This window comes from Callospermophilus lateralis, chromosome 4 (genome assembly GCF_048772815.1).
Source record: "Callospermophilus lateralis isolate mCalLat2 chromosome 4, mCalLat2.hap1, whole genome shotgun sequence".
NCBI lineage: Eukaryota > Metazoa > Chordata > Mammalia > Rodentia > Sciuridae > Callospermophilus > Callospermophilus lateralis.
The window spans coordinates 66,110,759-66,138,542 of NC_135308.1; the positions used below are offsets into that span (position 1 = coordinate 66,110,759).

The window sequence follows — 27,784 nt, forward strand, 5'->3', positions numbered from 1 at the left end:
TTTTATGCTCCACTAACATTTCCTCTCTGGCAATATATTCAGCTCCTTTGTTATAGTATGAAAACAGCCATAGACAAGAGGTAAACACATGAGCCATGGCTATGATCTAATAACATTTTATATAAACACTGAAATTTTATTTTCATGTAATTTCTGTATATCACAAAATATAATTCTTTTTTCTTTCAGCCATTTCAAAATGTAAAAGCCCTTTCTAGTTCATGGACTATACAAAAATAGTCTTTGGTCCATGGATTGTGATTTACCAACTCCTGGTCTCTTGTATTCTCTAATTCTTTGTGCTCAACACTTCATATACCTTACTTGGTGAGGCCACACACAAACAGTGAGGTTAAAATGTCCTGAGGGTCAGCATAACAGGTAGAGTTATTGCATGTACTCAAGTCTTCATAAGCTTAGGCCTTTTTATACCCATTTTAAAGATGGTGAAACAGATGCATGAAAAGAGCAATGATTATTAAAGAAGCTTTCTCTATGACAGGCATTTGGTTATGACAACTCTTTAAGGTACACGTTACCAGAGCATCTTGTTCTAGGTCTCCTAGCTAGATTTTAATAGACCCTAGAATCAAGCCAGACAGTCTGTCTCCAAAGCCTGTGCTTTTAACCACTGCATTATGTTCCTCAAGAGTTCTGTACTGCTTCACAGAGTGCATAAGATTTCATAGCTTATGCATAAGATTTCTGTAAGGGATACAGATCTTTCTCTGGTTAAGGGCAGCCTCTGGGTTAAAAAAAAAAAAAGAAAAAAAAATTTAACCACAGTCTCTGAAACTGGATACCCAGTGATTAACATGATGTCACCAGCCAAGGGTTTGCATGCTTCTGGCTGGTGTTTGAATGGGTCATGTTTCTGGCCATATTCACAGCATCCACACAGCCTTCCCTGGCTCTAAAGAATGGAGACTACATTAAATGTATTAAATATAGGGCTATAAGATACTGAAACACCAACAGCAGCTGTTTCCAGAAGAATATTCAAATAGAAGTAGTTCTTTGTCAAGATCATAAGACACAAAGCATCACCTAACTTAATTTAATTCCAGGCTAAAACAGAATTTTATGAAAGAAGTGACTGACATGAGAGCAGGAAAGGACAAGGAGCCAGACAATCAGCTGTGCCTTCTTGGACGGTGCATGTTGTCATTATTCCAAGAGATGCCAGGATGCAAGAGTTCCAGCTCAGGAGAGCCTGATGCTAGCAAATCAGGCCACATTCCTGTGTGTGTGCACACACATGTGTGTTTTAAATAACACATAGTGTACAGAAGTATATGATCATTGAGACAGAACATGTTATGAGAATCAGGAGATGCTGGAAACTTCAGATACATCAAATGTACAGCACCAAACTCAGAAGGTATCAACCTCAGAATGGCTTTACAATATTCTTTGATATGCTGCATATCTAGGATATGAGGTATGGATGGTTCATTAGATAGACAAATGACAAGTTTATGAGACCCAGTGGCATGATCTCTTACTACTTAAATGAACAAGAGGGCAGAGGCTTTGCTTCTGGTGGATAACCTAAAAAAAAGGTTATTTTCTGTCAATGGTAGCAAGATTATAGCTGCTGAAGCCTAGGAGGCAACTGAATGAAGAGTCCCTCAGAATTATGTTACATATATTTGGGCAGATTGCTTAGAGCAGGCAGACAACAAGTCCTCCAGTTAGTCTTTGATGCAAAAGTATACTTCTTGGGAGGAAAATCAGGAAAAAGCTGCTACTGTAGCAAGAGAGCTTAACATGGTGGGGAAAAGTTGTTCCTGCATTCTCTAGTCTCTTTTCTTTGACCTCTAGAGTTGATGTTTAGTTTATTCTTTCATTCTATTTCCTATTTTGTAAACACTCATAATATGTTAGGTACTCTGTACAAAAACTTGGTCTCTGCCCTTTAAGATTTTATACAAACTTAAGATGTTTCTGTTTCTTTTTCTTTTTTAGTATCAAGTCACTTTACTCCTAAACTAGGAACCTAGTTTTCTCTTTGTTACTCTGTTTGATCATAGCTGCACACACTTCAGTCTGGGTACATCCCCATTTCTGGTTCTTTGAACTCTTCCACATAGCTTGCCTATTCCCCATTTTTTCATTTGCTGTTATGCTGCCCTTTCCCTCTGAGGATCTGTGAACTCTGTCATTTGGTGGAGTTTGTTCTTTTTGCCCGTTCTGTCTCATACATTTCAATAAACCATACCACTCTTGCCATTGCACTTCAGAACTGATCTTCAGACAACACTTAGTGAGCCGTATTTGGGGTAGAGAGAATCAGGGCACATGGGCTCTTCTTCCAAAAGGGGGACCATGTATAACAGGACAAGGGTACCCATAGCTGAAAATAATAAGGATGATCATATTCCAGGTTATTTAATCTTTAATTCCCTGGCTGTTCACTTTAAAATACATAACATCAGCCAAAATTTGTAGGATTTCTGGTGTTTAGTCTTCTGAGCTTCTTTTGACATATGCTCAAATAATAAATTTTTTAAGTATCAAAGGCTAGTAACTTGAAATGGTAATGTCCATCAGTATTTGTGTTATGCTAAACAATTTAAAAATTTTAAGAGACAGATCAATTGAGTGACTACATGAATGATTCATTCTCAAATAAAGAAAGTTGATAGAGAAGAGTCAGTTTCTAATTCTTGTTTTTCCCAAATCTTTTTTTCCACCCCGAGACTGGATTACTCCCAAGGTGAAAGGGGTGATGTCTGGAAATCGTTAATCCATGGGATTTGTTCACGGCATATAAAATTTTCAGAAAGTATTTGCTCTTTAAATATGATTTCCTGATTGACTGCAGCAGACGTAAATCCAGAAAGGACAACTCTGTCAGGGCAGCCAAGATCTCTCTTAGCTTCTCAGATGTATGGGATTTTCTTTGAGGGGGGTGCGGAGGGGGGATCTATCATGGCGAAGAAATAAAGATTCCTCTGTGAGCAGGTCAGAAGGAGAGAGATGAATCATCAGGGGAAAGTTAGAGAATAATAGTACGTTGAAACAAAGCAAAACTGCTGGATTGGAAGTGGGAGGGGTATACCTGTGGCTTTCCTGAAATTAGCTTCTGTCTCACTTCATTTCAGTTAATGGTAATGAGAGGAAGAAGTTAGGGTGACACCTTTTGTGCCTCCTGTCCTGGGACTGGTTTCAGTCCTGGAAGTGCTGTCTCATAATATTAAGAACATCTCCTCATCCTCTCAGATATACAGAGTTCTTGTGGCACTGAAACCCAACATACTGGCTGGGGTCCATTTTGCTCAGATCTTTTTTCTCATCTTGTCTCACACCCTCTTGCCAGTTCAAGCATTCACATAGGCATCTTAAACACCAAACCACAAACATTTCTGACACATCACAGTTCATTTCCTGGCTTTGTTCAACTTTAGTATTAACTGATGAAATTCTTGTATGTAATTTGTCTTGCTCCAAAAAGAAAAATCCTTATTTCTGATATTTATGTACAACTACAGATACATTTATATCATCCCCTGGATTCCAGGTGGTAACTAAACTCTCTTCCCCTTCCACAATACCCTCTTTGGTTAAGTTCTTGTTAAGCACTGTTAAATGAGGAACCCTGTCTGCCAAAGGTTTCAGACACAGAGTGATATCCACAATGGCCACAGCCTACAAGCATTCAGCAGTAAACTTCTAAATATCTGCATAGTCTATTTTTTATTTGATGCTAGCATTGAAATAATAACATGACTAATGGCAAACTGTCTCTGTCTACTCTTCCAACTCCTGTGTGTACACATGCATGCACATATGCACACCCTTAACCTTACCATGAAATAAGTGATATTCATAGAAATGAGTGTCCTCCAGAGACTCACCTCTGTCTGGGAGGCTTTGCACAAATAAACTATCAAATCTCATAGTTTATAGATAATTATACTTGGCTGTTCTTTGTAGTCCTATAGACTATGAGAAGGAACCAATGGATGTATTCTTCATAATCTAGATTCACGTCCTGTTATATTGCATACTTGTTTACTGAGTTACTGTCAAGGTAGGGAGATTCCTTTTGTTTACTCTGAGCAACTTCACTTTCATATTCCCTCCACTCCAAATGCATTTGTACATTAGAGAAGAAAGAAAATGAAATGTTGTGATAAGGTTGTTAGTGCGCTTTTCTCAGCAGGCAACAAGCATGTTGCAGTGTCTCAGATCCATCTGTCTAGCACCCATGTATAATAACACCAAGAAGCGCTGTTGTGCTCAACTGCAGCAAACAATTATAACGGATGCATTGAGCACAAGACCTCAAAGGGTCAAAATGGAGCACAAGTTACCAGTCTAGGCACTAGAATGTATGCACAGGCATGAAGGAGCTAAAAACCACTTATAGTGCCTGTGGCTAACTGCCTAACTCATTTTTCCTTTTAAGCCCAGCACCAGTCTTCACTTGGCTTGCCTGATTAAAAAAAAAAAAAAAAAAAAAGTGAGGCTCTTTTTCTCATTTGCCTTATTTTTTCCCCATGCTTAGATTTTTTCCCCTCATTTTTCACTTGTCAGCATATAGCCCTGGAACTTTACAGCAGGGACAACTTTATAGAACATATATACATGCTAATATTTTAACTCCTCCATCCATTTTTCACTAAAACACAATAAGTGATTTATGGTGGAGAGAAAGCTGCAAGCCAAGAACTGAACTGAAGATGTTTCCTCGTCTTTATTAACTTTTAACAGCAAGGAAGAAGAATTTGGAACACATTTCTACTCCTGCTATTTCTGAATACAGCAGAATGGAGGGTTTTCTAGATTTTTTAGTTTTTTGTTTTCTTACTCATTTCTCATCTGGCCATCCCTTCAGAGCACATGTGTGTGCCCTTGCTTGGTTAGCTTATAGCAGCTACTGTGCCTCATGGGGCATTCTCTCCACTTAATGTCCCATTTATCTGTGCCATCTTCATCTGTACATGTGTTAACCTACCTGTTGGTGAATGATTTTATTTTCATTTGTTACAAGTTTCAATATATTAAAGCAAGTATTTCAGATTACCTGCAGCCTTAACATCCTCTACAAATCTTGAGTAGATGATATAAATGTGCTCAGCAAATTTCCTTCCCCCACTACTAGGCTTGCCCCCCAGCATTCTGCTCTAAGCACATCCTTAGATTTAATGTGGGTAACATTTACTATAATGTATAAGGTTGGATATATTTAACTAGAGTAAAAATTGAATAGAGTGAAATTAACAGCTCTAAGATGTAGAATGCAAGATTCATTTTTTAATTGATTTTTTAAAAAATAAATGACAGCCGGATGCATTATAATTCTTTTTTATTGATTTTTTAAAAAAATAAATGACAGCAGAATGCATTACAATTCTTATTATACATATACAGCACAATTTTTCATATTTCTGGTTGTATATAAAGTATGTTGATACCAATTCTTGTCTTCTTACATGTACTATGGATAAGATTCATTTTTTTCTAAGCCCTGCTTCCTATCTCCTTAAAATTTTGGGGACAGAATTTTTTCTCTATATATCTGGATCAAGAAATAGAGAATGTCTTATTTTGTTTCATTTTGTTTTTTGCTGGAGTGGTAATGCATCCTTAAAGGAAAATTGGCAACACCTTTCTGAGCTGTAAAACTAAGAGGAAATGGTACTTGTTATGAGTCCTACATTTCTTCATTTTTCAGAATCTGTAGTCTTTTGCAGTTTTCATAATGCACTTTAACAAACCATTAAAAACTTTAAAAATCTGAAATCTTTGAAGAGACTTTTTACTTTTAGAACCATATATTTTTCTGCAGGCAGTAAGATTTCTGTTGAATATTTATTCATCTTAGTGATCCAAGTGACCCTTGGGCTTAAATTCCTAATGGTAACTGAGTTCCTCTTGTTGCCTGTGTGTACAGATAAAAGGAAATGAAATTATTAAGCCCTAGTGATTCCCTGATCCCAAAATTTCATTCTTCATTAATTAACCAGGTGGTAGTAGTAATAGTCCTCTATAAGGATGCTAAGGAAAGGTCCTGCTTATATAGAACTAATGATCTAAGTACTTAGTAAATGTTTATAGTATAGGTAACTAATATTCTGGGGGAGTGTTTGTTTTGTCATAAATTTTTATTTTTGCTTTGGAAGATAAATGTAAAATGATCACACTCTATAAAATTTATTTGTGGGAGCCAACCAGATACACATGAAAAATAGATATGAAGTAGAGGTTAAGATTTGGAGCTCTGGAGTTTCCTGTCTAACTTCAACTAGGCTAGGCTAGCTTTTAATTTTTCCTGAAATGTTAGAAATGTATTGACTTACCCCTAATGAAAGGTCAACTATGGTATCCCTCCAGCAAAGTACAAACTCAATCTAAAGCTACTTAAACTTTCTACATTCTCAATATTAACAATAAGGTTTTGCCGCATTGCTCGCAACTAAAACACTCAGGGGTCAATCATGGGGAACCGGGCTGCACGAAATAACCACACAAGAGACAGAAATACCTTTTTCTTTGGGGGTGCTGTGACGGCTTCTCTGACTCTAAGGGTCCTTAGAAAGAGAGAGATTGAGCACCCACCGTGCTGACCCCTTTTATTGAGGAGAAGCCATTCAAATGAGGCAAGGGGTCAGGTTTCAGGTGGTTGAGGCTAGCTTCATGAAGTCTGCTGTTAGCAGGTTGACTGATATCTAGGAAGGCCCTACCCAAGGGTAGAGTGAGAGAAGGGGACACACAAAGGGTGCTTCTATGGAACATTCTGTCCCAAACAGGACAAAAGGGTCATATCACAAAGGAACAGGTGAGCATAGCTCAATCCCTGGGGACATAGGAAGGCACACCCACGCATGAAGACACATTTGCTTGCATTATTTCTACCCTCAAGATCGGGGTTACCATCTATGGCTACTTGAAAGAAGCCAGATCATCAGGGATGACTGACAGTGCCTCAAACCAATCAGGAGGGGAAAAACGCTGGTCACATGACATGGCAGCCTCCCACAAGGTTTGTTTTTTGATAGGTATTATATAGTTGTATTTTATAAAGACATCTTAGATGCAGGGGTCTTACCACTAATAAAAATTTGACTGCTATTTTAGGTGTGGACATGCTAGCCATGTTTTGTCCATGTGTTTCTTGCAGAAGAAGTAAAAAGTAAGGGTTATTCTGAAATTTTTTCTTATTTAGTAGGATTCAAAATGAACCCTAATAACATTTAAATAATCCATTAATTATAAAGAAAAGCTAATTGTCGAAGAGGTTGGGTCTCAGAGGCCATTAAGAATAAAAACTTGGGGCTGGGGATGTGGCTCAAGTGGTAGCGCGCTCGCCTGGCATGCGTGCAGCCCGGGTTCGATTCTCAGCACCACATACAAACAAAGATGTTGTGTCCGCCGATAACTAAAAAATAAATATCAAAAAATTCTCTCTCTCTCTCTCTCCTCTCTCACTCTCTCTTTAAAAAAAAAAAGAATAAAAACTTGTTGAATTTCATAAGCATATTTATGAAGCCTGAATCACACTAAACCTCATATCAAGGCAAAGGGATTTATTTAGCAATTTGAGTATTCCTGGAAGTAAATTAAACTTCAAGTTAAGGCAGACATGGAGGCAAACGCATTTAATCCCAGCAAATGAGGAGATTGAAGCAAGAGGATTCCAAGTTCAAGGCCAGCTTCGACAATTTAGTCAGGCCTTAAGCAACTTAGCAAGATCCTGTCTCAAAATAATGAATGAGGGCTGGGGTTGTAGTTCAGTGGTATAGTGCTTGCCTTGCACATATGAGGCACTGGGTTTGATCCTCAGCACCACAGAAAAATAAATTAATTAAATAAAGGTATTGTGTCCATGTACAACTAAAAATATTTTTTAATTTAAAAAATATAATGAATGAATAGATAGACTGGGGATACAAACTCAGTGGTAAAGCACTCCTGAGTTCAATCCCCATTACCAAAAAAAAAAAAAAATTTCAAGTTAAAACAAAAATAAGCATTCACACAATTTAAATATTTATATACACCCAACAACAAACTTATGTTATTTTAAAGAGTAGGACTACATGTTATTTTTAATAGTCTCATCAATTAAAGCTGGCATGACACAAAAGCATTCACTGAATGTCTAACTGAATTATTTTTGTTTTATTAATTGTGATTTGATATGCAGTATATCTGATCAGTATAAGGAAAATATTTATAGGGTTTTACTGTATTTTTTTTAAAAAATGCTAAACACGTAGCTCCAAACCTTTGCAAAGAGGCTTAACACACTGTCCTTCCTTTTCCTGATTCTGAAGTATGTTATTGAACAAGAAGATAAATATAGTAATGGGGGGAATAAAGACTTTGAGGCAGGATAAATGAATTTTGTTCCTTTTTTTTTTTTGGAGTTTATCTCTCTGCTGGAGCCTCTGGAAAAGAATGGCATTAAAACAATAACATTTCTGGAAAGTTAGTAATTTTCAGGTCTTTCTTAATGCACTCTACATTGAGAGATAACAGTGGAATGATAATCCAACAAGGAATTAAAACTACTTAATTAATATATAGGCAATTGGACCTGCCTCTGAAGACTTCAGCAGGTAAATAAAATAAAGAGCAATACATTTTGTAGCCAATTCAGGACTGTGAGCTAGCCACAGAATAATCATGAAAGTAATTTGCCAGGAATTCAGTAAGTAATCAATACGTGTTAGCTTTAAAAAGTAGTATCTTCCAAACAATAAAATGCCAGTTCCTTGAGGGCAATAATATCAATATCCCAAATAATATTCAGTACCTCTTCATTCAGTCTTTTTGATGAGTCTTTATGATGAGTATATGCCATACCTCTGAAAATGACTTCTTTGAATGTGTTGCAACTAACTAACCTATACTTAGAGTAAATATCTGACAGAAAGAGGAGAGTAGGAAGAGAATAGCAGGCTGTCTTGTTGGCTGATGGAGCTGGCCTTTCATTCTCTACATTGTATGCAGTATGGAAAAGTCAACTGGTCTGAGAAAGTATGTTCAGATCTCATAGATAAATAGATTGCAGAATTGAAATACTATAGGCTCTGGTTACTCTCTGTATCAAACAATACAGGAGCAACTCATCTGTCTTCCCAGAGCCCATTAGTCATCTAACCTTACTCAAGTGAGAACGAGGTTAAAGTAATCACCTTCAAGACCACTATCCCTGTGTCTCCATATGCCATCAAATACTGACCTATGAAACATATTTGAGAATCTAATACAAACAGATCCTTGTAAGAACAAACAAAGCACTTAATACTTGAACCAAAAATGTCTCCTTTCTATCATTTATTTTCTTAACAATTTGCAATTTGAAGTATAGCATTGGGAATACTGACATTGTGGCATATTTGGTATAACCAAAGGTTATCTTGACAAATTCATTTTTAACTTCTTTTTTCCTGGTGCAAATACACACACACACACACACACACACACACACACACACAGTAGTTTGGCATAATTATAGAAGCAAATTGGTCTGACCACATTCCTGATAATTTGGGGTAGAACTCCTTTGGCAATGCACTGAAGTTGTATGTGGACAAAAACTGTTAATTTACAGATCCCACCAGGCATCCTCTTTTCTATTTGGCAAGTACCCTTCTTCCCTCTTGAGATTAGGCAGTGTCATTCTACCTTGTGGGAGTCCGCAGTTTTGTTTCTAAGTGGACTGCTCAAATTAGATAGGGGAAAAAGGAAAGATAAGAGTTTTCCACATGATTGACATGGTCAATATGTTCTAGAGAGGTCAAAGTCATTGTTTTAATGGATAGATTTGGGGACTGTGCTAATTGAGTTTCATAAACTTTTTATGTAGTAAGCTCTCTAATTTTTGCTTTTGTTTTTAAAATATGTGCGTTTGACAGAGCAAGAAAGCACAAACATTTTGACTATTGCATAGAATGAGTTTTTCATCCTGGAAAAGAAAAGTTCAACTTGTTACTTTTTAAGTTTTTAAAATATATTTGAAATTTTCAGTATTCAAAAATACTGCCTTATTTTTTTACTTAACCAGTACATCAGCATCAAATGCATTTAAATCAGTTTAAAATCCCTTTTTTTATTAAGAATAAGGATCTAAAGTCATGTACAATCAAAAGAATGAGAAGTTATACTCCATTTATGTATGATGTGTCAAAATGCATTTTACTGTCATGTATAACTGATCAGAGCAAATTTGAAAAAAAAGAAGAAGAAGAAGAAGAAGAAGGACCTAAACAGCCAATATCTCCACACATGGTAGTAGTAGTGAGCTATTGTCCTACATCTCATTAGGAATATGACCTTTCCATTATGACCATTTATCATATTGTCCCCTTCCTGAGTGGCTGCACTTTCTCATTACAGTTTTCCAATCCAAAATGGTAATGACCTAAGTTAGCAGCTCTTTCAGCCTTGCAGGCCAGATGTAGCATTTTTGTGTTGGCAGCTACATACACAGAATGAAAAAAATTGCACAAATCCAATGAAGAATCTCAAAAGTGATTTTTTGTCAGTGTGTCTCTGAAGATGGAGAAGACCAAGCTGAAAAAAGAAAGAAAGAAAATGAGATAGGAATGTATCACTTGCAGTCCATGACTTTTGTCACTGACGTACCAAGTATACATATATAAAGTTTTAAAACTTTCTACAGTGAATGTGTATTAGAGTTAAGAAATAAAATACAATTCTTTTTGAGAATTTGGTGGTGATTGTGAATAACTGTTTAAATTCAAACCTTCTGCCTAATTGAGACACTCTCTTTTGTGACTGCTGTGTTGATATGCCTATCATAGCTAGGAAATTCCAGAGCAGACCTGGTACCATGCTCCTGCTGATTAGGGGGTCTCTTAGAAAGCCTAAGAGCCTTCTACAGCAGTACTTTAGTATTTAGCTGTGATTCTTGTAGAAGAGAGAGAGTGTGTGTATGTGTGTGTGTGTGTAAATGTAAAAATTACAATAATGCTGAATTGATTTATTTTCCTCTGGTTTGCCTAGCCATGCCCCAATTTCTGTATCATACTCTATAGGCCTAAACTCTGCTGTGATCTCACTAAGTAAGTTAAAGATTGTTTTCTGTAGGGTCCACTGAGAAATCACTGTCACTATGGAAAGTAATACCAGGCGTTGTTTCTGTTGACTTGAAGATTATTGAGCTCCTCATTCATGAGGTGGGTCAGAGGTATTCTGTTGAAAAAATGCCAGCCTTGATGACATACAACAGGTGCAGAGCTCTGCCCTGGAAGCCCTGGGAACACTCTGAGAATGGCCGGCATTTTGGCAATGCTTACAGTTCCCACAGCTGCTGTGCATCAAGTGCATGCTGCTCCAGCACTTCAGCGTGCTGTGATGCAGGACTGGGCTCAACTCTTCCTTAACACCCCAAGCTGTGACTGACTATCAAATATCTGGCCAGAGTATTGCCACAAGGGTTGTTGTCAAGTGAAATTCTGGGGCAGAAGTCAGCAGTCAGTTAGTGTGCCCTCGATAGTTATTCAACCAGGGTAAAGGGAGTAGAAAAGAAATTTAGAGTAGGTCTGTTATTTAAGAAAAGTACAGAACCAGTGTTACAACTGAGAATTTTAGAGTCCTTGGCTATGAGTCAGGTATATGGTATTATATAAGGATTTATCAGTCACTGTTTAAAAAGAATATTGGATAGCCTCTGTGAAATGAATGAGGGGAGCTAAGCCAGGATGAGGCAGATTTAGTAATAAGTTCTCTCATCACATCTCTTGGCCAAGAAAAACATGCACTTTCTCCAGAGACAGAATTTTTCTTCCATTCCAGGAGGTGGAGGAACAAATGAAGTGTATGTAGTCCAGGCTTTCAGATGAGCAATTTTCACTAGCAAATTTTTGAAACCTACTACCTCCAAAGAAGTGAAAAGAAAAATTGTGAGCTAACTAGAGACTTTCTGCATTGGGAATAGCATCTCTGTAAAATACAAGCTGGTCTTGTGTTCAGTTCCCCCACCCCCAAATACAGAAATCTTGGTCTGGTGTTAATATACTAGGCAACATGCTCTGTCTCCCAGAGTGGTGGTGGGTTTGACTATGTAAATGTGCAGCAGTATGTGGAACTGTTTCTCTTTATAATCCTGAAGATTGTAATAGTAATTAGAAGAGCTTTTAGTCTTGGGTCATTTTATTTGACTTGAGAGACATAAAGAATATTTAAACCTCTCTTTTCAGATTGATCTTGATTCTCTTCGTTTTTTTCCATCTCAGATTATTCAACCCCTGTTAGAACTTGACCAAAATAGAAGCAAGTTAAAGTTGTATATTGGACACCTGACAGCCCTCTGCCATGACCGAGACCCCCTAATCCTACGTGGACTCACTCCACCAGCTTCCTATAACTTGGACGATGACCAGGCAGCTTGGGAAAATGAGCTGCAGAAGATGACCCAGGAACAGGTAAGTCTCTCAATTGAGCTTTGACAAGAACCTAGGAAAGTTCAACTGATATTTGGGTTGATACAATGGTTGAACCTTCTACCTTTGGGGAGAAGGTTCCATATATCATTTTTAATTGATTTGTACTTTTAATTTTTTTCCTTTTTCTTTATTTGCTTACTTTTTAAAGTTTGTGTCTGTGCGGATGGAACTCAGGACCTCATATATGCTAGGCAAACACTATACCACTGAGCTGCATCTCCAGTCCTAAATTTATTTTTTAAATTAACAAAAAAAGGTATTTATCATGAGCAACATACTATTTTGATGTGTGCACATTTTGGAATGTCTAATAAATCAAGCTATACATTTTTCACATGCTTTCTTTATTATATATATCTGTGTGTGATGAGAATTACTTAAAATCAACTCCTTAGTGATTTTCAAGAGTTTAAACATTGTTACAAACAATAGGCAGCTTTTTGTATAATAGATCTCTTGAATTATTCCTACTTTCTAACTTAAGTTTTGAACCCTCTTGCTGACATCTCCTCAGCCTCCTCCCTCTCCCCCATCCCTGGTAACCACCATTCTTCTGTTTCATTCAAGATTGTTAAACATGAGTAGTCTTCAACAGATATTTGGCATTATCATTTCAAGGAAGTGCCATTTGATTCTTCCCCCAGAGTTACTTGCTTATGTATTACAAAGGACTGATGTAGAAAGGAGGGTTATGGACAGTCTGTTAACCTGCCCTAGGTTATCGCTTAGAAGGGATGGCCACTAAAAATAGGTCTGAGGTTAGAATATTTGGATAAGGGACTTTTGAAAAGTAGCCTGGGGAACTGTGTACTACAATTTCCCATTAAGTGGAAGAACCATTAGATGAATTAGTTGAGGTCAACTCATGTCTTAGTCCATTCAGGCTGTTATAACGAAGTACTAGGTGGCTTATAAACAACAGGGATTTATTTATCAAGTTCTAGAAGCTAGAAATCCTATATTGAGCAGTAGAAATTAAGGTAAATCATACTTATATCCTGAAAAAAACATTCCTTCTTCTGTTAGGCCATAAGCATTGAGTACTGAGTCAAATCAATCACTAATTGAGCTAGGTTTGGGTTTGTTTTTGCTACAGTTGAACTTCATTGTACCACAGTCTTTAGATTTTCCACTGCCTTGTGTTTTTTTAGTTAGATTTACTTTTTAACTGATACATAAAATTATGCATATCAGTGGGGTATCATGTATATATTAATGGGGTACATGTGGCCTGCACCACAGAGGGCTTTCCATCCTCCTGCCCTCTCCAGGCTGCAGACTTCCCTCATTTCTTAATGTATCACTCAGAGTGGAAGCATTAATGCTCTCTTCATCCTTCCACCTCAGTCTTAGCATGCCTGCCTCACCCCCACTGACAGACACCAGCTCCTACTGGCAGTGCAGGATCTAGACTACAAGGTGATTTCCTACTGCTTCCCCAGTAGAAGCAGAATTCTGCTTTGAATCAGTCCATATTTAGGGGCTTACTGGACTTCCTCTCTCTTTCCTAGTGACAATTTGCTTTTGCTGTATGTCAGTGTAAGAGGTGGGAAGGATTTTCTACTCCTCCTCTGGTGGCAGTCAATCTACCTAAGAACAGGGGTAGTGAAGGTTTCCTTTCCTTCTCCCAGCAGTGCACAGCTTTTCCTGTCAGAGCAAGGTTAGGCTCTGGGCACTGAGGGATTTCCTGCCCTCCCTGGCACTTGCTTTTTACTTCATATCAAATAACAGTCCAGATGCCTAGCATCTCCTGGCAGTCAGTCACTACCTATGGTCATAAAGGACATGGAGCATGGACAGATTGATTACCCAAATACTCCTGCTGTCCCTCAGCTTTAGCAGGCACAGCACATTGTACCCCAGAGAGAGAGAGAGAGAGAGAGAGAGAGAGAGAGAGAGCTGTCTCAGGTTTTCTATTTTATACCCAATCCTACAACAGACTCTCAGTGGAGGCCAGTGGAAGTGGATTCCTTTTTCTCTGGGGCTCCAAGGGATTCCACTCTGTCAGACTGGCCCATGTTCTGACTTTAAGAATTTATTTAAATTGTAGGTATTAAATTGTTTTCTTTACCAACTTTTTAATACTGGAGATTTAACCCAGGGATACAATATCACTGAGCTATAACCCCAGTCCTTTCTTCATTTATTTTTTATTTTGAGGCAGGGTCTTTCTAGGTTGCAGAGGCTGGCATCAAATTTGTGATCTTCCTGCCTCAGCCTCTCAAGTAGCTGGGCAAACAATCATGTGCCACTGTGCCCGACTCTCTTTACCCACTTTTAAGGCTGCTGTCTCTTCTTCTTCTTGTTCTTTGCCAAAGGTATATTCATCTCTCCTCAGATGGGCTTGTCACCCTTGAATTCAATTTATGTAGTTACCTTAGGACCTCTAATCTCTGATAGGCTCCAAAGAATTATGATTTTTATGGATTATCCAGATCTTCTTCTTGTTAGGGTAAAACTAATCTTTTAGGGCTTTCAACATTCTAAGCAAAAGTAGAGCTCCTTATAAACTTGGATAATTGTCAGTTTGCAAGGTAAAAGAAGAAAATGCATAGAAGACAGTATTTTATGGCTTTATGCATTTCTTGGTTCTTGCATATACGAAGTTTTACTCTATTTCCACAAAGCTCTGTTTATCTAAAACCCTCTAATTCAGCTTCTGAAGATAGCTGTAGTGTATAAAGCTTATACTATAATATTTTTTCTGTGCAGACTATTTATAAAAAAGAGATGATGAAAATAACCCATTGAGCTGGGTGCAGAGGCTAAGGCAGGAGGATTGCACATTGGAGGCTAGCCTCTACAACTTAGTGAGACCCTATCACAAAATAAAAAATAAAAACTAGTAAAGCATCCCTGGGTTCCATTCCCAGTGCCATTTAAAAAAAGAAGAAGAAAAGAACAACTTGCTGTATATGTATGTGTGTTTTAAGAATTGGAATTCTTCAGCTTTGGGGTACTGATAAGTAACCTGATACTTTAATTTGTGCTTACCTAAATAGGCTTGTAGACTATTTGAAGATCCAGAAGAGAACAAGGTAACTTCTCATACCCTTGAAGAATGATAGCTTGAGAATCAGAAAGGAAACAAGGTGTTTGTCTTAGTCCATGTTCTATTGCTAATAATATAGTGCCATAGACTGGGTAATTTAAATAAAAGAGGTTTGTTTTGGTTCTTGTCCATTGAAGGGCAGATCTGTATCTGGTGATGGCCTCCTTGCTGGCAAAGTTCTGAGGCAGCACGGTGTATCACTTGGAATAGTCAGGAATTGTGTGAGAGACCTAGCCAAACTAGCTTTCACAATAGACTCAATCTGGAAATAAGCCATTGTCACATTAATCTATTAATCCATTAATTGCTTGAATGAATTAATCCATGCATGAGGACAGAGTGTTAATCACCTCTTAGGTTCTATAATGGGGATTAAATTTCAACATGAATTTCAAAGGGGACAAACCATATTCAGACTATAGCATTGTTCCTTCATCTAACCCAATCTGGAAAATTTCTTTTGACCAAGCAGAAATAAAACCTCATGAATGTATTCAAAGATAACAGTTCCCATTGCTTAAAATATACATACATACACAACCTCATTGCAGAAAAAAATGGTGAGCCTCCTGTGGTGGCCCCCATCTGTCATCCCAGCTACTCAGGAGACTGAAGAATTTAAATTCAAGGCCAAACTAGGCAACTTAGTGAGACCCTATTTCAAAATAAACTTAAAAGACTGGGGGTCTAGTTAAGTAGCAGAGCACTTGCCCCATATACAAGACTCTGGGTTCAATCCCTAGTAAGGCAAAAAAAAAAGCAAAAATAAGAAATAATAGCACTGGAGTGAACTAATCTGGATCCAAAGTCCAGCTCTGTCACTGTCTGGTTTGACAACACTGGAGCAGTTCTTAAACTTTCAGGCCTCAGGTTTTTCAGCTTTAAAATAGAAATAATAATGCTTATCTTCTAGGGTTACTTGAGTTTTAATGAAATAATAATACCAAAATATATTATATATATATATATATATATATTGGAGAGAAACACTTAGTAGTGGTGGATTTAAAGGGAGCTAATGTTAGACCTTATATTCAGTCATGAATCCCTTTATCAGATTCTCCCTACACACTAGTTAAGCTTTCTCAATTTTATAAGCTTTTTTCTTTCTTTGCAAGGTACTCACATGTATGGCACTTCTTTTTGTATAAACTTCTTTTTGTATATAGCGTTATAAAGAATAAAAATAGTGAGTTCAGGTAGATTTGAGAGATAAATAAATCTTTGGGTTTTTTAAAGTAATGGTGAATGGAACTCAGGGTCTCATACATGCTAGGCAAGCGCTCTGCCACTGAACTATATCTCTTAGCCCTTATCTTTCAAAGAAATCCAGAAATGAGAATATAAAAATTTTGGTCAGTTAAACTGAAAAATTAAAGATCAAGCCTAAGAATAGATTCAAGGGAGCACCTGAGAAAAAGTTAGAAAATAGTCTTATCATTATATCAATTCTATAGAGGTTCATGTAGGAAATATGATGGTTTATGTTGTTTTGTTCCTGGTACTATAAAATTGACAGAACTGGCATTCATTTTCTCTAAATAAAGCATTCCATTTTTGAAAGTTAGAAGATTGTTTAGACCCATAGATCTATTACACTTTTTTTTCCCCAACCTCTGTAACTTCCTATGGTAGCTTAATGGTAGTTATAGGGATACCTACATAGCAGAATATGATAAATTTCTTTCTAGGTTATGCCTTACATCAGTCCATAGCAGTGACTTTTCATTTTGGTTTTCTATGTCTGTACCCAAATTTTGTATTCTTTGGAGGTTTCTTGGGACATGAAACATTAGTTTGGATTGAACTGAATTGAGTAGGTGGGTACATGGACAACAGGCAGGCAAAAATATGCTTGTACACACATACACACACACACACACACACACGCGTGCCATATACTATTGGTGTCAGCTTGAGTATTGTGGAAGTTAGAGGCACAGGTTTTAGAGCCACACAGCTTTGAATTTTCATTGTCTGACCGCCTCTTGTCTATTTGCCCTTAAGCTTCTTAACATCTCTGTGTCAGTTGCTTCATCTTACAGTGGACATAAGGTTGTTGTAAGAATCGTGATGCTTCTAAATGGTAGCTGTTATTGCAGTTATCATGGTCATTTTCAGTTAATATTTTACTGAGAATCAGCCTGATGGGACACCCCATCCCCCACCCCACGTCTTCCGCGCGTGCACACATACACACACATATCACCTTGGGAATTTTTCCTTGTTCTCTAAGCATGATTCTACATCTTTAGTCATATATAGATTTCCTTTGTCTCAAGCTTCCTGTCATTCTGTGACCATGCTTTGATCTGAGAGCATATATATCAAAAAATGATTTGCACAGAATTCCAAAAGAATCTTTCCTCTATGAAAACCTTCATTTGCCTTTTTTTTTTACTTTATACATGTGTATATGTGTATGTTTTCCAGTTTATATCACATTATTTTTAACAAAATGTCTCAAGCATTCTGAAAAGTATAGACAACACTGTACTCAGAATTAACTAATTACTTTGTCATATCTGCTTCATATCTTTTTAATGCTAAATATAGTGTGATATTGTGTTATAATAAGAAACATGTTTGAGCTCTGCTCCTGGTTTCTTGCACACAGCTTCTAAAACATTTGGGATCTCTGGAGTGATAAGTGTCTTCTGTATGCTAATAAAATGACTGGAGGCTGAGGGCTCCTGGATAATCTCAGGTTGGAGGCTGGTTGTCAGCAAAACCAACCAAGTGATTATAAATTTGGAAATTTAGAAATTTCTGCCCCACCCCATCCCCCAACCTCTGGGAAGGGAATTAGACTAAAAGTTGAATTGATCACCAGTGTTCAGTGATGTTCACTCATATCTGTATAATTAAGCCTCCACAAAAGGACAGAGTTCAGAAAACTTCCAGATAGCTGAACACATGGAGGTGCCTAGAGGGTGGCACACCCAGAGAGGGCATGGAAACTCAGCTTCTCTTCCCACATACCTTACCACCTCTTTATCTGGTGTTCATTGGTATCCTTTGTAATATCCTTTATAATAAATCAGCAAACATCTTTACCATAGTTCAGTGAACTGCATAGCAAATTAACCAAACCTGAGGAAGGGATTGTGAGATTTCTGGTTTATATAGTCAGTCATTCAGAAGCTCAGGTAATAACAACCTGGTGCTTGCAGCTGGCATCTGAAGTAAGGGGGCAGTCCTGAGGTACTGTGCCTTTATACTGAAGGAAAAGATATTATCTCCAAGTGGACAATCAGAACTGAACTAAATTATAGGACATCCAGTTGGCGTCCACTGGGAATCTGATATCAGAAGTATTAGACTGAGTATATGAGAAAACACTTGACTCTTACATTAGTCTTCATACCCCTTCTCAACTGCATTCTTCTTTTTCCATCTGCAGTAGCAACTGCTGTCCTAAATTGGTGTGCATTTTTACATATACATTTTTAATATACATGTGTCCATAAATAATATGCAGTACTTTTTAGGTGTGATATGAGTTTGAAATACATAGTATCATACTACTCAGGCTGTGTTTCCAGTCATTATTATTTACTGAACCCAGGCCCACTGGTCACTTGGTATTGGAAGAAGAGACATTGTTGACATTTTTCAGAGAAGGGGAATCTTGTGCCATTTTATGTGATCCTGGATCCCCTAAGAAGCTTTTTTTAAAGGAATAGATTAAGGCATTGTAAAGGTAGAATGTTGTTAAGAGTACAAAGTGGTTTGCTCTAACTAAGATAAACATTTTCTTAAGTTCAATTTTAAATTTAAACGTCTTCTCTGCTTTGGACTATCATTTGTTATCTTTCAGAATCATAGCTCATAATTGTAATAACAGGGGTCCAGGTTTTCCACACTGAACCACTAACTTCTTACATCCACAAGATGCCCTCATTTCTTCCCAACCCCTTTTGTTTTGCTATCTCTTGGGAAACACTAATCTACTTAGTGTCTCCATAAATCCAGCATCAACACCAGCTAACAAACAACTGACAGCTACTCATGGAGTTGAGTTACTGGTTCCTAGGGTGAGTATTACATCATGAAAATGGTGGGAAATTTTTAGCTAAAACTTTTTTGACAGATGACTTTTCCCTTGATTATAAATACAAACAGTTGGTTTTTTGGGTTTTTGGGTTTTTTTGGTTTTAAAATTTCAAACTTAGTTACTTTCAGAGAGCTCAAGGATTTGGGGCCCTGATGTGTTCAGGACGGGCAACAATGTATTTAACATTAATACTGTGTGTGTTTTTAAAAGGCCATACCAAACATATGCTACACATCAATTTCTTAGATTCAGAGAGATGCAGCAGGGTGGGAAACTTTTTATATCTACAGGTGTAGAGATTGGAAAGACCACACTCATGTATGTAATCTTTCTCATAGCTTTAAGTGATTGCATTCAACTTTACAATGAGGTGAGGAAACATTTATAAGTCTCCAATGGCTGTCTTATTTATGCACTGCTGTGCTATATAATGTGATTTCCCTGTACCAGTAAACTGCAACTTTTCAACTTGTCACCAGCTCAATGGCTCACATAGTGAATGTGGTAAACAACTTGGAACATAATATTGTTCTCGTGTCTAAATAACCTACTTTTGAGGAATGTTATGTATTGCAATTTTATACACATTAGCCAGAGTCAGGTGGTCTAAGTAGATTTGAGTTTGGCTACTGATGGTTAATAGTTATTTCACTTGCACTTGAGATATTTTGGTTTGCAATGAATGGATACATCCAAATTACATTTTGAAGTCTTGTGTATTTGGGTTCTAGTCCTTTGGTTTTTCTGTCTCTAGACCATACCAAGTATATATTGTTCAAAAAATGAATTCAGAGTCACTTTACCTCTGTGATCTTTTTTAGTTCCAACAGCTAAATAAATTTGGACCAGATTAGATTTGATAGTCTTTATGGCCAAGAAAACATTGTTTTTAAATATTTTGTATACTTGAAGAACAGCCTTTATTTTACCTCTTTGAGATAATATCACATTATATAATTTTACTTCTTTCAAGTCATGTAATAATAGAAACTGGGACTCAGGGTATAATTTAGTGGTAGAGCATGTACTTAGCATGCTTGAGGTCCTGGGTTTAATTCCCAGCATACACACACAAAAAACAAATTAGAAATTATATTCACAGTATTATATTAGTAGCTTTAAGGTTGCAGGGTTGCATGTTTCAGAATGGCAAAATAAAGAAGCAGAAATTCAGTTCTCAATATATAGTCTTCAAGGTTGAGAGAGTAGTTTGGGAGCAGTGCTTTTCAGAGGTGGTGGTGACCCTCGAACCCTCCCAAAAGAGCTTTCCTCCTCTGCATTCCCATCCTCATAACTCAAATAATCAAAGAGAAAGTGAGAATTTTTTTAAAAAATAAGGAAAAGCCATGAGTGAGCTGTCAGACACTGTCAAGAGGGAAATTTGATTAGTTATGCAGTTTTTATAGTATTACACAAGATAAAACAAACCAGTAGTTTAGCAAAAACATGTTTATTTAAATTCTTAGGATCTGAAAGAAAGTTCTTCCCAATGGGTCCTAATAAAGAATCAAGCTATAAGCAACATTTTCAACATCTTTCCATTTTATGCAATAATAAGTTTCATAGATTTGTTTAACATCTCAGCAATATCATAACACCAAAGTTCATTTTCATAAAGAAACTATTCTGTAGGAGAACCTAGATATTGCTACCCAAAGTACTCACATCTCTAATGTATAATTTAGAATAAGGAATAAATTTTCAAGTCTTTGGGAAAATGTAGGCAATACCTCCTCAACATTAGTATTCTTGACTAGTTTTTCTCTATATGCATCAAAAGTTTAAGGATATAGTATCTAACCAGTACCACAACGTAAATATCCTGTCTTCCTTTTAAATGAAAAGTCATTTTAAAAGTCTGTCCATCTGCCCTTTCCCACTTATGGCCAAGGAGTCAGCTGGCTAGGGCCAAGGATTTGACTGATTTAGCAAAAATGACCAGCAGGACAGAGGCCAAGTGTTTGATGACATAGCTGACATGTTTGGCAATGGAGCTGGATTCAAGCACTGGGTCTATGTATTTGGCAGGACAAAGGATTCTGCCCGCACAGCTGGTATGTGTGACTGGCTAGGACCAAGGATTTAACCCACATGGCCAGTATTTTTGACAGGGCCAGGGCTCAGGATCAGCTGGCATGAGTGGAAATACTAGATTGGAGCCAAAAAGGTGGCCTTCATGGTTGAGAAAGATGGATTGTACCCCAGGAGACTGAGCAAATGAATGTAAGGGTAGTGTGACCCAGGTTTATCGTAGAAAAAGGGAACAGCAGTATAGAAAGGGCAAAGACAAACCTTGTGGTGTTGGGCTGCTATTAAGAAATATTGACGTGAGGTCTGGGCTTGTGGCTCAGAAATAGAGCTTTCACCTAGCACGTATGAAGCACAGGATTCGATCCTCAGCACCGTATAAAGATAAATAAATAAATAAATAAATAAATAAAATGAAAGTATTTTGTCCAGCTACGACTAAAATTTTTTTTAAAATATAGTGTAAAATCAAATTTTAAACAGATAAAGAGATTTAAATTCCTCTGTATGTGTGTGTTCATCTACCTGTATACATACATGTATCTCCTAACTTTGTCTGCTGAGGGGATCTGAGAGCTCTGACATCCAGTGATAGAGAACTCACTTAGTACCCAAAGGTTGGCTTCTAGATGCCCTTTTCCACTAAAAAGAATTTCTGCTCCTTGCAGAAACGACTATGTCTAAGGTTGAGTATGGAAAGGTATAAGATAATCCCAGAACATCTTGTTATACTAGAAAGAAAGGAAGTGTTCCAAGAATGGTGGGTACATATATCAGAAGGACCATGGGATCCCTTTCACAAAATCATGGACAGTTGAGCATCAAAATAACAACCATAGTAACATTATAACACATTGAATAGAATAGAAATATATGAGTCTATACTGATATTAAGAAATAAATTAATGGAAAGAAAGGAGAATTTGGTGGCAGGGAGGTACTGGGGATAAAATCCAGCAGCATTTTACCACTGAGCTGCATTCCCAGCCCCGTACCCTTTTTTTTTTTTTTTTTGAAACAGGGTCTCAATAAGTTGCCTAGGCTGGTCTCATGCTTGCAATCTTCTTGCCTCAGACTCATGAGTAGCTGGGATTACAGGCATGTGCCACCACATTCAACTTACATAGAGAGATTTATACACACATCTAAATCCACTGAGAAAAATTTTAAATGAGTGAATGAATGATAAAGAGCATGCAAAATGTTAGCAGTTAAGGAATCTGGAGGTATGAGAGCTCTTCATATTATTTTTACAACTTTTCTAAAAGTTAGTTTTATCAAATTAAAAAGGTTTTTAAATTTTAAGTCAGTAAACTGGAGTTAAGAATTTCATCCTCTTATGAAAATTACAGTGCACAAGAGTATCAAGGGCTTAAGAAGTGTTATTAGCCTAAATAGTAAAGACCCCAAGGTGATACCCTCAGGCAGCCAAAAAATGGTACAGTAACAGACTGTAACAGAAGAAATGACTTTGTGTATATAAATTGCTTTGGTGTTACCTCACAACCAATGAGTACATATTATAATTTAGCAGATTTTACTTTAACAGAAAGAAAATTTTTCTAGATCTGTCCATAAAAAAGAACAAACACAGGATAATTTCTTTTTTACTGGAGAAGCTGCTCAGTTGGGTTATAGAAGGAATTCAGGGTTGCAAGATGATCTGAGTTAGATTGTTTGTAAGGTTTTTTCCAGTCCCAGTTGTCTTTTATTCTAGTGTAAAAGGAATGTAAAATGCCCTCCCCCCAAAAATGTAGGACTGTATTTGAATGTGACATACTAACAAAAACTCCACAAACAAATTAGATAAAAGAATTGAAAGGGGGAAGATAGGAGTAATGGAAAATAAACAATTGTTAAGAAAGGGTAGTTTACATAAAAAAGTTAAAGGCATAAAACTCAATTATAGGATAAATGAAGGCTTTTGCCTTAATGGTAAGGAGGGCCTTTTCCTCCTTTTTTCTATTTCCATTGAGGATAGAATGAGGGATTATATTAAATTACAAAAAGAAATATTTCTTTTAACATGGGGAAGAGCTCTCTAACTTTAGACTTGTGAAACATGGAACAGATTTCAGAACAAATATTATAGTTTCCCTTTGGAGACACTAAGGTTGAATCCCAAACAATAGTGTGCCCCTCCCCAGCCCACTATACTTGTCAGCATCTCCATATCCTGCTTGCCTAATACAGTTCATGTCAACCAGTCAGTAACCAGAGTGACCTATATGTTGAATGATTGGTTTTTTGAAAATGCAACTTTCAGTTTTAAACCTTGGTGGCTCTAGAATTTTAGGTAAAGCAAATGTCTTTTATTGTAAAATTCAGCCTCCATAACCAAAGATTAGCAACAGGTGGTTATTTTAAGCCTTAATAAATAAATATGATTTAATTCCAGATATTAGCCAAAAGTCATATATATTGCTAAAACTACCCCAGCTCAGTGGCATAGTGACATGAAACTAGAAAGAAGGGAAGTGTTCTAAACTTAGGTTAGCAAAGTAATTAAGTCAGACTTCAACAAAACTTTCTACTCATCAAAATTGGGAGAGCCAGGCACTGTGGCACATGCCTGCAATCCCAGCAGCTCGGAGGCTGAGACGGGAGAATCAAGAGTTCAAACCCAGCCTCAGCAATAGTGAGGCGCTAAGCAACTCAGTGAGATCCTGGCTCTAAAAATACAAAATAGGGCTAGGGGTGTGACTCAGTGGTTGAGTGCCCCAAGTTCAATCCCTGGTATCCCCCCCCAAAAAAAAAACACTGGGATAAAATATTCAAAATATATGTATATGTACATGCAAGTTTATATGCAAGGTATTTTTGAAAACCAGTAACAAAAGACAAAAAAGCATATTTTTTGAAGTGGCCAGAAGACTTAAATAGACTCTTTACAAAATAAAGATAATATAAACACATTTTATATGCTCAAACATATAAAAACCACAATTAGAACCATAGTCTCACTAAAATTAACAAGATTGATACCATTGGTTGGTGAGGATATGGAGCAACTGGAACCCTGATACGCTGCTAATCAGAATGCAAATGGTACTATATTTGGGAAAAATGTTGGGCAGTTTCTTAACTAAATTATATATACATCTATTCCACAACCCAGATTTCTCATTCTGTGGTATTTACTCAATAAAAATGGAAAGATATATCCAAAAAGACAAGTGACAGAAGACTATTCATAACAGATTTGTAAAAGTCCAAAGCTGGAAACAACCCGAATGTCCACTAATAGGAAAACAGATTTTTTTTTTAATTACTATATATTGTATAATGGAAAACTGTTCAACAATAAAAAGAAAGAATTTCTAGTATAGGCCTCTTTTTGAATGAATCTTCAAAACACTGTGTTAAGTAAAAGAAACTAGATACAAAAGAATACATACCTAATTAATGTATGTATCCATTTATATCACATTCAAGAAGGGCAAATCAGAATGATAAAAATTACAATAGTAGTTACCTAGAGCAACTCACTGAAGAAAGGTATCAGGGAACCTTCTGAGATAATGGAAATGTTCTGTATTTTGATTGGGGAGACAGTTATCAAAATTCATCAAATTGTATACTTAAAGATCTGTACATTTGGCTATATATCAATGCTAGTTTAATTTTTTCAAAAGATCATACCCCACCTCCAGTTTCCTTTTGACCTGTTTAAAACTAATATATTCCACAAAAAAAAAAACTAAAAATGGAATATTTCCCTTGAGTACAAATTCCTTATTGTTTTTCCACCATAAATGCCAGCCTCCCATCAGGGGCTGAACCACACTGGAATGAACTTCTATCAGCCAGCCCCCTGTGTGGGTCACTAAGCTTTGGATTCCAAGTCTCTTTCCCAGCACTTGGTCCCTTTTTAATTTTCAGGAAGTATTGTTCCAGAACTTGGCTCAGATCTTGTCCTTTCCTTGGATTCATTTTTCCATTTGTTTTCTCCATATTTTGATCAATTGCTCCTTGGCTTGCACCTCTCTCTTTTCAAAGTGCTGGTTTAGGGTCTGTTAGTGCTGGGGCAGCACTGGGCACAGAACCTAGAATTCATCTCCCTCACTCAGGGAATGCATCAGTCATCAGTCACAGACATGACATTTCATTCTTCCCTCTTGAATGCATTTGTCCTGTTGCTGTACCACCCAAGTAAGCCAAATGGGCATAGGGGCTGATGGGGGGCAGAGCATAAGGAGCAGCAGGGAGAGGAAAGAAGAAAGAAGAATGGTTCTTTGTGGGATAACAAACTTTGTTCTGGTTCCCAGCCCGTATGTTTCTGATCTGGTTTTCCTCTTTTTGTGATGTTTGAACTTGTTTCCTCAGCTCCAATGCTAAATTCTTGTCCAAAAAAACTAAGATCAGCAGCATGTGAAAGGCCGCAGGAGGCAAGACTAGCAATCCAGTGAAAAGAATAGCAGAACTTTGAAGATAAATGTGCGTCTGTATCAGGACTGGGCTTGGGAATGGGGTGTGTGTGTCTGTGTGTGTGTGTGTGTGTGTGTGTGTGTGTGTGTGTGTGTGTCTTGACAAATTTACGAGAAATATGCTGTGGAATAGACTCACTTTTTCTCTCCTCTGCTCTCACACAGTCTGGCACTTTCTTTTTCCTCTGACAGCTGCCATTAACCTTTTTATGCAAAGACCAATGTATCTTGCCAATTGGATGTTGAAATAGCTGGCAAAGAAAAACTTCTTTTAAAAAATAAAGAAATGGAGGAATTGGAGAAGAGCTAGGCAGGTACACCACAGGAGGGGCATGATTGACAGGGTGCTGAGTTGGACCCTAGGGCCCAAAATTCCTACCTTGCTTCTGATAACATGCCCTAACATTAAGTTGAGAAAGAAAGAGAAAATAGGAACTTGACTATAGAAAAAATAAGGAATTTACATACTTGAAATTACATGAACATTAAGTAGTATTTGCAATTTATTTCCAATGTGAGAATAGCCTGTGTATGCATGAAAGGACATACTTAGACACAAAACTATAGGTGTTGTGCTAAATGTATGATAATCTTCTTGTGCAGAGAGAATATTGGGAGACTTGTGTAAATCAAAATTTTATGTAAAAGATCCTTCCAGCTGGGCACAGGTGGTGGCTATGTCTGTAGTCCCAGCTACTCAAGAGGCCGAGGCAGGAAAATTGCTTGAGTCTAAGAGTTTGGGGCCAGCCTAGGCAACATAGTGAGATCCCATCTCATAAAAAATAGCAAACAAACCTTCCAGCCATTTCCTTCCTTAACTTGTCCTAGAGAAAGATTATTTTGTCCTTTCTGTCATATTTATCAGATCTTTACCTCCACTTCTTGACTAGTGGCTTTTTAATTTAGATGGTACTGGGGTTTGAACCCAGGGCCTTGTACAACATAGGCAAGCACATTGTGCAGCTCCTGATCCTTGTTACTGATGCTACCCCAAACTTACCAAGACAAAATGGAACATAAAAACACCTATTCCAGATTCAGGTCTTAAGTCCCTTCAGCTTTGCAGCAAAGAATGCTAAGGCCTTTTTAAATCTAGCTTTTATTAGCCTGGCCTTGCACTGTATTCTTTGGAGTTCTAAACTATGAATGTGGAAGATTTCATAAATGATAAATTCTGCATTTATAAAGATCTTAATGCATTTGTAGCTGTCTTAATTGCACTTTTTCCTTTGTGCTCAAAATATCCCCATGGGAGAAGAAGGTTAACACTCCTGAGTCCCCAGAGCTCCTGCAGAGGCAGTTATTTACCTTCATGCAATTTTAACTGACAATGACCACAGTCTAGTACATTAAATCAGGTCTATCATCTCCAATGTCGTCTCCCAGAGATAAGGCTCCCCAAAATAAGCAAAGAAGACGACGAATCCCAGTGAATGCTGAAGAAACACCAACATGACCTAAATAAGCACTGCAGTCCTAAAGCCAGTGGGCCTCAGAAACTGAAAACAACAGTTTCAGTCCATTCAGAGTGTTTGGAATAAATTTGCCTTAGTTTTCTTCCAAACTCTTAGGTTTAGTGGTAACATTCTAAAAACAGGTAACATAACTTATTATAGATAATATCTACAGTGATGTATGCCAGAGACTATATCACTGCCCCAGCACACAAGCAAACTCCAATTTACATAAAAATTATCATTGCCATCATTTCTCCACTTGACTCCCCTGTACCCATGACTCTAAACCTTGCTTCCTCCAGGGAGTCTAGGGAAATACTGCCACAGCCTTCCTTTTT

At 37.3% G+C, this 27,784-nt stretch overlaps 1 protein-coding gene across 8 annotated transcripts in view; it reads left to right on the plus strand.

Moving 5' to 3' along the window:
• Erc1 (ELKS/RAB6-interacting/CAST family member 1) overlaps window positions 1–27,784 on the plus strand; it is a 532,578-nt gene that overhangs the window by 479,695 nt on the left and 25,099 nt on the right. For all 8 annotated transcript variants that reach the window (XM_076854010.1, XM_076854009.1, XM_076854013.1 and 5 more), the window contains one exon: window positions 12,216–12,404. In XM_076854010.1, coding sequence (XP_076710125.1) covers window positions 12,216–12,404 — 189 coding nt within the window. The remainder of the gene's footprint in view (window positions 1–12,215; window positions 12,405–27,784) is intronic.